A 12,317-nucleotide genomic window follows, 5' to 3' on the forward strand; every position below is an offset into this window, starting at 1 on the left:
TTTTTTTGGCTGATGCTGCATAAGCTTGCTTTCTTGCATCATATGCCTCTACTAATGCTAATGCTAATAATAGAGAAAGGAGCTTCAAAAATGGAGCAAAATATCAAATGCAACTATCTCCAAAACAGAATATTTAATCTCAGTATTTAATGCAGGAAACCACAAGGCAAGGCATCAATCCTTGTTCATGGGAAGAACTCATTAAGGAATGTACTATTAAGGATTGGTGGCTTTCAAGGAGATTTTGAAAGCCACCAATCTCAGGTAGCACACAAAAAATGTGCCTGTTTGAGTGTCAGGAACAAAAAGCATGGATGCGATGGAATGGAGACAAGTTATGTGATCTGATGGGTCTTAATTTATGCTTTTCAGCACTGACAGAAGAGTGTGTATGAAGGAAACTACAAAAGGCACTGAAACAATCCTCTTCTGAACTGACAATAAAGGTTACAGATGGAGATTTACCAGGGCATGTCTTCGTGGTCCCCTTCATCCTTGGTCCCCTGATCGCATTGTAGGGCACTATTAACCAGAGAATATCAGCAGATTTTTAAAAAACCTAAGTGAATTATAGAGTTATAGAGAATTTAGAAAGAATTTAACATATTTGTGTATGTATCATGTGGATTTGAGTGCAACTTTATGGTAACTTTACAGTTGCACCTAAACAACACAAGCAATGTGCAATAATCACTGGCATACTAATTAAGCACATTCTCATTCTGTGTGTCATGGTGATTGTTGATTACAGTACCATATGCTTTCAGTACATAATTTCCTTTGAGAGCCCTTTATGCTATAAGTGAGTTATGTGAAAATTTATCTAAAAACTTTCCCATTAGAAAGGAAATGGAAGGATATTCTAAAAAGATTACAATCAGAAGAGTGTAAAACTGAAAGATGGATAATGTCTGTTTTACCACAATTCACCATTAGAACAGTAATCAAGAACAAAAACAAACAAACAAAAAAAAAAAAAAAAACTTGGGCTCTGATAAGATAATTCCTGCCCATGAAAGGCCACATTGATGTGTAAACTTAAAAAAATTATGTACTGTATCTATTGGAGCAAGTATAGATTTCAGTACTCCCCCAGTAATACTAGATTAGAAGTAAAGAAATAGAAAATAAAAAAAAAAAAAAAAAACAGTGCTGCTGAATTTTATCAGTCTACCTAACATTCACATGTCTGCAAGTTTATCATTCCTGCTGGTGAAACAAAAACATTTCAAAAACAGGAATGATAAACTTGATAAAACATGATAAAGCTACCCTAAAAGTGCAAGTGAAAACTTTTTAAACTTAATTTTAAACTTATTATTGTATTTATTACTTATAACCTATTATTTATAGTTACAAAGTACTTACAAAGTGCAGAATTTTAATAAAATTTTCTGGCCTACCTATTCCAAAAAGCCCCTCTAAAGGTGTGCTATATAAAAAATGCCTAGTTACAAGATTTCTCACTCAAGACATCGCTGAGGTACAACTTTGTATAGGGGTTTGACTGCATTTACATATTCTGTAATTTTATTTTTACTGTTTTATCTACATTGCTGTTATCTATTTTATTATATTAAATAAATTTGTCTATTTACTGAGTGTTGACTGCATTTTACCAATTATAGCTTTACTGACTAATGATGGCTTTTTAGTGAAATAATATAACCTATATGTTGTGTTTTATGGTACTAAGTATTAATGAAAAGCAAAGGTGCATTTCTGACATTTGGCCACAGGAACCAAAATATTTCAAAATAATAATAATAATACAATAGTATTACCTACTCCTGTTTCACCACCAGACTGTTTAAATTACAATTTAAAAAAATAATTTTTTAATTTTTTTTAAGAATAAAAACTTTTGGTTTCCATACTTAAATTAGGACTCATTTGGCTGGAATCCTTAACATTGCTGCAGTCTTCTTGAATATTAGCTTTTAGTCTTTCCAAGTTAACTGAAGACACGGGAGAACCTATATTCAGGAAAAGCACATAACTAAACTGATAATAAATCACAGCAAAATTATTATAACTAGTATTTATTATTTGTTTGTTTGGTTTTTTTTAGGAGCATTAGTGACTAAGGCCATATTGCTCCGGGATATGTGGTGGTCATTCCCTGACCTTTCCGCATCCTCCATAATTGGTGGTGACGGGCTCGAACCCCGGTCTAATCAAGAAGCATGTGCTACGCACTGCTGCTCCTTCCCACCTGGCTATGGAGGCACCTTATAACTAGTAACTGGACAAATAATATTCACAATGAAGTCACCACAGTGTAAAAAAATCTTCTAAAAGTATAACTACACATCATTTTTACATAAATACATATAGGATCAAAAGGTGGTGTATGAGGCAAAATGGTTTCTGCCAACTTATTTTAAGCATTCCACAATACAACATTTTCCTCTGCAGCAAGTTAAATTTAATATAAAGAAAGAATGCACAGAATATTTCGATGAAATTACATTTTAACTGAATAAAAATTTACAGAATTCATAGAGTAATGCATATTATTCCTGCATAACTTGTGAAAAGAGTAGCGTTATTATTGCATTTAGGAATATATTAGCTTGGTGTAGTACCATAAAATTAAAATTAATTTTAAAAAAAAATCATGCCCCACAACACACACGGGCAGAAAAGCCATGGGCTCAAATAGCAAAAGGATGCTATGGCTCAGGGAAAGAACTCAAGGGGCAATTCTCCTATGAAACAAGGCCTAATGAAGTGTGCTCTTTGTGCAGTGTTTGCAGACTTCCTGGAAAGGGACATGACACAGCCAAGGGGGGGGGGAATGTCTTTGTGTGTGTTCAGTGCACAGAGTGTAAAGAAATTGGGTGCCAACTCACCTTTCTGATGGATGTTTATGCCAGCTTAAAGAGAAGGGTAAATAACATAGTTTGAAATTAAAACGGGAGTCCCCATCAGGTTCTCAGTAGCCCAACTCAATAACAGAGCCTGCATTTGTGTATCAGGCAAAACAGCAGCAATCCCAAAGACAGAATGTGCTGACTCCACAGGAGCAAGTTGTTCTCAATGACTCTAGTGTCAGAGAAACAGGAAATATATAGTGCAAAAAGGAGACATTGAATAGGACCAGGTATGTCTCACAGGGGACAAAAGTAGATGATGCTGTACAGCAGACATCTTTTAAGGGCACAAAAGATGATATTGTTGCATACATTGACTAATCACATTAAGAGCAGAAGATCTTTGGATTCACTTAACAAATGCAGGGCACTGTCGAGAAAAAGTCATCCATTAGGGTTAAATTTGAAAATATCTGCAATTCTGTCCAGATATGATAGGAGGGAATATATGATGAGAGCCTTGTCGATCAAGTCGCATTAGAGAGATTGTGCAAGAATCATGGGTAGAATTTTTCTCAGTGTGGTCTCTGCTTCTTACAGGAGAGACTGTTCATAAACCTATTTAAATTTTTTTACACCAATCTCAGGGATCAGATAGGTTTAAAGAAAGTGAGCAAGATTATTTGCTGATGCTATTGAGGCAATGTTAGGTGGGTTGAACTAGCTTGGGGGTAGTACACTGACTAATAGATTAATAATAGCTGCAGGCAGAGTGATTCTTGCACTGCTTCCATTGGAACATGCAGCAGCCTAGAAAGTTCAAGATATCAAAGCCTCCTGTGAATCATCATGGAATAAGTAAACATGTGGGCTGTGGTAGGGTAACTAAGAGTAAAAACAAGTGCATGTATACTTCATGAACACCAACGCAGGGAGTAAAATATAAAAATTTGATGAATTTGAAGTACTAGATAAGTCATCAAATGCAGACACTGTTGGGATATAAGACAAGGATGCAGAATTTGAATATTAGAAGATGAAATGAACAAGGCATAATTTCTTATGGCTCTGCACAAGAAATAAGCACTAAGGCATAATTTCTTATGGCTTTACACTACATACATAATTTGAATTATGTATGTAGTGTAAAGGCATCGTTTTAATTGTATCTCATATTGAGGGTGCCTTCAAAATGAGATAGCTGGTATTGCACAACTTCAAATAAATAATGCTTTTCTAGTACAGAAGACTACTGTTATTTATTTTCAGTGGATACCACCACCCAGATGATCGTTTCGAAGCTAGTGGGCTTCATCATCAAATTTATGGGTAAACTATGGTGTATCTACACCGATATTATATAGTTAATTACCTAAACCCATAAGAAATTATGCCTTGTGCATTTCATCTTCTAATACATTATTATTACCTACACCATTTGGCATCTCTCATATTGTGGAAATAACTTCGAAACTGTGATGGCATGTTGCATTACCACAGTACCTGCCCACCCACTGATGATGAAGCCCACTAGCTTCGAAATGATCATCTGGGTGGTGGTATCCACTGAAGGCACCCACAATATGAGATAAAATTAAAATGATGCCTTTACACTACAAATGTAGTTCAAATTTATGGGTAAACTATGGTGTGTCTACCCCGATATTATATAGAATTTGAATATGTACAGAAAGGACAGACAAGGGAGAGAGGGGGGGGGAAGTGAAGCTCTTAGTCAAGGAGTATATTAAATCTAAGGCAGTGCATCCAGTTGACACGGGTGGCCAGCACAATGTTAAGTAAGTTTGATGTGACATAAGCACTGCATAAACAAAAAAGGGTAGGAGTGTAATAGTAATAGTAATGAAGGCATGTGATGCAAGAAAGAAAGCATATGAGCTTATGCAGCATCAGCCAAAAAAAAAAAAAAAAAAAAAATTTCACACATCCATTCACTCTAAAATTTTGTCCAGTTCCTCCTTGAATTTATTTAAGATATATCAACTTCCACAACGACAAATGGAAGTTTATTCCAGCAATTAACCATCCGCTAGCTAAAGGCAAATTTCTGCACATCTATTCTACAACTGTCTTTCCTCAATTTGAATCTATGCCCCCTCAGGTTCGTAATCTGAGCAAGCAGAAGAATCCCATCAGAATTGATCGTGCTTAACTCATTGAAAGCCTTATAGCCTTATACACCTCAATCACAGGTACCTAGTCTCTGCCACTGCAATTTGCAGAACTTAAGCCTTTCTTGATAAGAAAACCCCTTTGTTCCTCTCACCAATCTTGGTACCATTCTCTGTACACATTCAAGCAACTCTACATCCTTCCTAAAATGAGGCCTGACCACTGCTTTATACAAAGGGTTAATCACCTCCCTTTCCCTACTAGAAAGATTCCTGTATATCATTCACAATACTCCATGACTTGCTCTGGTAGTCTGTCTGCATTGCTCAGAAAACTTTATATCTGACTGCACAATTACTCCTACTGCCAGGATTTCTTCATTTTCTACCAACCCAAGTGTATTACCACATAGTTGGTATGTTTCTCTGGATTTATTCTACCCATGTGCAGTACTTTGTATTTGTCAATGTTAAACTTCAATTTCCACTGTTCACCCCATCAGCCCAAATTTTCAAGATCCTGCTGCAGAAGCACACTGCCATTACTGTCATTAACAACCCTGCTAACCTTTGTATCATCTACAAACTTCGACATTAAGCCTAATATACCTTCATCAATATCATTGATAAATAAACAAAACAATAAATGCTTCCCATTTTGAATTTGCTGTTGGTAACATCACCAGTTGGTCCACCATATAGAATTTAAATACAGTCTCAGACCTCCGTAGTCGCCTTTACAAAAGCAAAAACCCTTCCCTTTACCCTTCATTGTAATTATATCTTTAAGTAAATTCCATACTGGTACACTGTGATCACTGCCACCTGGTGGTTATTTTATCTGCAAATTATTAATGCACAAATAATCACTGCTGATAACCAGATCAAGAGTATTACCCTCTCTGGTTGCCTCTTGAACATGCTGCTGCAGAAAAGAATCATCCAATAAATCCACAAAATTCTTGCTAGTGTGCGAGTGACCAAACCACAAGTTCCAGTCAATATCTGGGAATTTAAAATCCCCCATTATAAACACAATCTGATTTATTGGCTCATTCTATTTCTCTGCACAATTATTAGTTGTACTCATTAGACCTATAGCACACTCCTACTCTCATTTTTGCTTTCCCAATACATATGTCACACCAAACTGACTCAACATTGCACTTTCCATCTATGTGAACTGGATGCACTTCCTTAGATTTTATGTTTTTCTTAATTAACAGTATAACTCCTCCCTTCCTATAAACATTGTACTCCCCAAATTCCAAGATATTGTTGGGATATCTCTCAACAATATCTTGTTGGGATATCTCCCAACAAGATATTGTTGGGATATCTCTGATATCCCAACAATATCTGCCTTCAGTATCTTGACCAGCACTGCAAATTCATCAAATTTATTTACTATACTTCTAGCATTGGTGTACATGCAAGTATGCGTGCACCTATTCTTATTCTTAGTTACCCTAAAACACTCCATTTATTTATTTCTTTCATGATGACTCTTATAAGTCTCTGAAATCCCCAGTACCCAGCTTTCCAGGCCACTGCTCATTCTAATAGAAGCAGTGCAAGAATCACTTTCACCTCTGCCTGCATCAACTTTTAACCTTTTAACCTTGTGTGTTATAGGTCAAATGAGTATTACAATGAACAACTGTACAGAAAAATAGAGTAGGAAAGGAATTTAGAATGTCTCATAATGGGGGATTTTAACTTTTGAGATACTGACGAGAACTAGTGGTCACTCACATAATATCTAATATCAAGGCTTTTGTTAACTTATTGGATGCCTTTTCCCACAGCAGCGTGTTAGAGAGGCAACAAAAGAGAGTTTATTTTTTTCAAATGCATTTCTAGTCAGGATCCTTGGATTTGACTTGATAATAGTACCCGGCCTTGAGACTGACTAACTCAAGATACTGAGGAGGAAATCCATGACTTCCAATAGCTGATCTCAAACCCGGCATACTCCACTCAGTACAGCCTTGCACGGCGCCTCCGAAGCCAGGTGGGAAGGAGCAGCAGTGCATAGCACACGCTTCTTGATTAGACTAGGGTTCAAGCCCATCACTATCAAATACGGAGGATGCGGAAAGGTCAGGGAATGACCACTGTATATTCCCGGAGCAATATGGCCTTAGTTGCTAATGCTCCTAAAAACCAAATAACAAACAACAAACAGCCTTGCACTCATGCTAACATGGCTAAAAGGGCCCACAAAAGAGAGTAATACTCTTCATCTCATTGTCAGCAATGATTATAATGCATTAAGTTTCTACATATAAAAGAACCACCAACTGGCAGTGATCACAGTGTACTGATGTGGAATTTTACTCAAAGATGTAACTACTATCAAGGGTAAAGGGAAGGGTTTTTGCTTTCATAAAAGAGACCACAGGGTGCCTCTGTAGCCAGGTGCAAAGGAGCAGCCGTGCATAGCACACGCTTCTTGATTAGACCAGGGTTCGAGCCCGTGACCACCAAATATGGGGAGGATGAGGAAAGGTCAGGGAATGACCACCGCATATCCCCGGAGCAATATGGCCTTAGTTGCTAATACTCCTAAAAACCAAATAACAAACAAACAACAAACAAGAGACCACAGGTGCCTCAGACAATTTTTAAATTATGCATAATGGGACAACTAATGTTGTTACCAACAAAAAATTCTAAATGGGAAGCATTCAGGAAAACAATCACAGAAGCAACTAGGCTTTTCATACCAACTAAGAAATAGAGTTCAAGGCTTAGGGATGAAAAATGCATGGGAGGGCATATAAATTAACAGGTGATACAGAAGTCTACAATGTGTTGTTTGTCTGATGGCATCAGAGGTTTCCCCAATCTCCGCATTGTGTACTCTGTGTTTGTATGACACAGAACTCTGTAGAGGCCTGAGGTTTAAAAAGTGTGTTAGGAGTGATTTGTTGTGTAGTGTTATGGTCTATTGTTTCTTTAACCATTTAGCCGTTGGGTCCCTGTTGAGACCTACTGTTGCCCACACTTTGCCACGAGACGGCAAGTCAGATTAGATTATTTAAGTACTCTGGCAAGCCCTGTCAACTAATTTCCGAGGATTTCAATGGCAAGGTCTATATATATATAAAAAGGGGGGACTATAGAATTTGGAAAGGCCGAAAGAGGTTTACAAGAAAGCAGTCGAATTTAGATGATTAGAATTTGGTTAGTTAGTTAGTTAGTTAGTTAGTTATTTGGTTTTTAGGAGCATTAGCAACTAAGGCCATATTGCTCCGGGATATGCGGTGGTCATTCCCTGACCTTTCCATATCCTCCGTATTTGGTGGTGACGGGCTCGAACCCCGGTCTAATCAAGAAGCGTGTGCTACGCACTGCTGCTCCTTCCCACCTGGCTACGGAGGCGCCTTTAGAATTTGGTGGCATTGTTAGTGGCATACTCGATCATTTCAGTTAAAGTGGGGGAGGAGACAGAAGACTGGGGGAGAAAAAGGTAGAAGGATGGGGATGATAAAGTATTCATCCCCAAAGAGTTCAGTGGAGACGAGCCCCGCCTGGAAAGTATGGGGAGGCAGGGAGGGGACAACAGAGACCAGTCTCCTCCCCCACCTGGAGATGGGGTTGTAAAGGAAACTGGGTTTGAGTTCCTGGTTCAGATCGCCAAATCGTGTGTCGGTAGCGGAGCCACAGTAGGTCTCCGTCGGTGATGGTTGTCAGGTCCATATAAGTGTCAAATCCGGTTGGAAGGTCAAACTGCCCACCCTGCTCCAGGGATGGGATATGTTAGCTGGCAGTGAGGAACCCACCAGACAAGGAGGGATAATCTCCCTCTTGCCCAGTGGGGGGTTTGGGAGAGACACACGTTTAATTCATTCATAATCCACATTCTCACTACTTGCATTCTATTTTTATACTTTTTTCTTATATTTTATAATATATATATATTTTTTTTTATTTATTTATTTTTTTCCCTGTTAGGAAAATATATATTTAATATATATATATTTTATTTTTCACTCATTCATTCATCTTTTTTCTCACACACCGGGGGGGGGGGAAGCAATGGCATGTAATGTAAATTTAAATACTAATACATAAAAATTAAGCTAAATAAGTAAGAATATAAATGATTAAAACTAGGGTTAGTGTGTGCTTAGCTGTAATATCTATGGCTTGTGTTCTTTTTCTCACACACTTACTCTATATATAGGCTTTCATTTAATTTGTCTGACTCTTGCTTTCTGCACTGCACTCTCTGGGCACCTCAAATTACTGTTATTCTTCAGTTGTAGTGCAGGCCTAGCTGTTAGTTTTTTGCAGGCCAGGGGAGAATGCAGTGATAGCGTTTGTGTTGTTAGCAAATGTTTGTCAGTATATATCAGTGCTTCTCAAACTTTTTTGGATCACTGCCCCCCTAAAAAAAAGCCCTCGCCAGGGCTTTTTTTAGCCCACCAATATAAAGTGAAGCTAAATAACTGAAATGAATATTTGTCTGTTTGCCTCCAAAAACGTAAATGCAGCCCTGCATGTATGTGTGTGAATTATAAAGAAAACTATTTACTGCACTGTATTCCTTCTTTGTAAAAAGGCGCCTCCGTAGCCAGGTGGGAAGGAGCAGCAGTGCGTAGCACACGCTTCTTGATTAGACTGGGGTTCGAGCCCATCACCACCAAATACGGAGGATGCGGAAAGGTCAGGGAAAAACCACCGCATATTCCCAGAGCAATATGGCCTTAGTTGCTAATGCTCCAAAAAACAAAACAACAAACAAACACACAAACTTTGTAAAAAATTACAACTACATAAATAAAGTCAGTTATAGTCACTTAAATTAAGTCATAAAAATTAATGTTAATTACATAAATAAATCATGATATTAATGGAAATAGTTAATTATATTTTAATATTTAATGCAATGGATGAGCTTGGTGGAGATTTATTAGCTTATCAATATTAGGTTTAATATCTGTAACTTTAATATCTTAGGTTTAAGTCGTAAATCGCCACGTTTAACAACATCCAGACAATTTCTTTGTGTTGTCAGCAATTGAGATACAGCACTGAAACCGGTTTTGACTAGATATGATGTTGGAAAAGAAATAAGTAATTTTGGCTTCAGTTCAACTTCATTTTGTAACTCAATCAATTCTTCTTCTACAAAACGTTCACCATCATCATTATTTAAAAAAGGATTTATAACCCAATCTGGAATTTTCAAATTAGGGAGATCTTCGAACCTTTCCTGCATATCTCTGTGCAATATTTCTAGATAATTACAAAAAGTTAGTAGTTTCATCAGCTATTTTTTCTTTTTTCTCTATTTCCAACAGATTTGGAATTAATACAATTCACATCATCCTACATTGCACATAAAAAGCTTTAATTTTGAAATAAATGCTGAAATTTGAGTTTTCGCCTTAATAAGAGTTGAATCATTGAGTTGAATCTAGTAAATAAATCTGCAAGATAAGCAATATCAATTTTCATTTTCTTGAGGTCATTACTAAGGTTCCTATCTTCAAAAAACTCGACAACAGTATCAAAGAGTTCATAAAATCTGTTGAGACAGTTGCCTTTTGACAGCCACCAAACTTTGGAGTGAAGTAGCAATCATTCAAAATCTTCACTGTTTTGATTACAAAGCTTTCGAAATATACGATCATTCAAAGAATGTGCTTTAATTTTGTTTATAGCAGTAATAAGTTTGTAGAGAATTGTGCAGTTGATCGCCAAGTTTTTTCACAACTAAATTCTGATGGTAAATGATACAATGAACCGTAATAATATTTGACACAGCATTTTTTAAATAAGCCATAAAACCCTTGTAACGGCCAATCACTGATGTTGCTCCATCCGTTGCACAAGCAAGTACATTTGTAAGTGGAATTTCCCTGTCTTTAAAAAACTTTTCAGTAACCTGAAATATAGACTCGCCTTTGGTATACGTTTCTAGATATCTTGAAAATAATAATTCTTCGTTCAACTTTTCATCTTTTATAAAACGTACGTATGCTAGTAGTAAAGATTCGTTACCTGGCAGAGTTGAATCGTCTATTTGTAAGGCAAATTCTGTTGTTTGTAAAATGTTGCATAGGGTATTTTCTGTGTCTCTGGCCATTTCGTCTATCCGTCTCTGAACTGTATCATTGCTAAGTGGAATAGATTTTATTATATTGTGCAGTGATTTTTTGTAAAACAGTACTGATAACTTCAGAAATTGCAGGCAAAATTAATTGTTCACCAATTGTATGAGGCTTACCAGCTTTTGCAATCAACAGTGAAATATTGTACGAGGCCCACAAGCCATCGTTGTTTCGTTGCGACGCACAAGAAAAAATGCTCGATAATGTTGGATGCTTTTCAAATTTGTCAAGTAGCTTTTGAAAGTAAGACAAATCGTTATTTGCCTTATCTGAATGTACCTTATTCAAGTGCTCCAGTAATCTGGAAGGCTATGAAGTCTTCCAGATTACTATTGCCCCCCCCTGTCACCAACTTTCATGCCTAATGCCCCCCAGGGACGATATCACCCACTTTGAGAAGCACTGGTATATATAAAGTAATGTAAGTTATTATTAAATTTGTATTCTGTTGGCCAATTATATTTGCTTTTCCCCTCATTCATTCTCTCTTTTCCTCATGCTGGGTCACTCTTTCTTTCACCAAAACTGATATTTATTCCTTTTTATCATAATTCCTAATTCACTCTTTCATTCAGTGCCCAGCCCATTCATTGTCTTTCATTCTCATTCATTCTTCTTTCATTCTACATTGCATCCCATTGTTACTAGCTTACTAATATTTCTCAGCTAACTGGCTTTCCTTGCTGCCTGTACACCTCACTCCCCTACATGGATATTCATTTGGTGTGGGCCCCAGGTTCCTATACATGGCAGGGTAGTCCTAGGGTGTACCCAGGTCAATCTGGTTTTGTCATGTCAGGTTTCTGTCAGGGTGCAGAATACTGCTATCCTGACAGTTTTCAAGTCATCATCTGAATGTGGTGGGAGAAGTGTGCAATTTTAATTATTCATTATTGCTTAATTGCTGAGGGGCTGAATTGCCATTCTTTGGATAGTTCTGCACATTTTCAATACTTTCTGTGTGAAAGTTGTAAAGGCTTTATAATATTCCTCTTCTATGATGAACCAGGGGAGACGTTTTTCTCCCCTGGAAAATGGGACCAATCTGTGCTATTAGCTTGTGTTCTGCGGATTTCATAAATTATATATTCGTGTAGAATGTGTGCCAGGTCTTCACTCTCACCACAGGTGCAGTTTGGATCATCAGTCAGCCCCAAGGAGGTTAGTTTCACCTTTAGGGAGCCCTGACCTGTTAATATAATTGTTGTAAAAAGTCCAGGGGCATACCACTTAGGTGGCTTTGG

At 37.2% G+C, this 12,317-nt stretch overlaps 1 protein-coding gene across 1 annotated transcript in view; it reads right to left on the reverse strand.

Annotated features, from left to right (window-relative positions):
- Positions 1-12,317, reverse strand: part of LOC150081819 (RIMS-binding protein 2-like) — a 1,020,459-nt gene that overhangs the window by 800,975 nt on the left and 207,167 nt on the right. The window contains exon 8 of the mRNA XM_090380329.1: positions 1,878-1,976. Coding sequence (XP_090236455.1) covers positions 1,878-1,976 — 99 coding nt within the window. The remainder of the gene's footprint in view (positions 1-1,877; positions 1,977-12,317) is intronic.

This window comes from Mastigoproctus giganteus, chromosome 8 (genome assembly GCF_048544385.1).
Source record: "Mastigoproctus giganteus isolate SK-2022 chromosome 8, ASM4854438v1, whole genome shotgun sequence".
In the NCBI taxonomy this organism is placed as follows: domain Eukaryota; kingdom Metazoa; phylum Arthropoda; class Arachnida; order Uropygi; family Thelyphonidae; genus Mastigoproctus; species Mastigoproctus giganteus.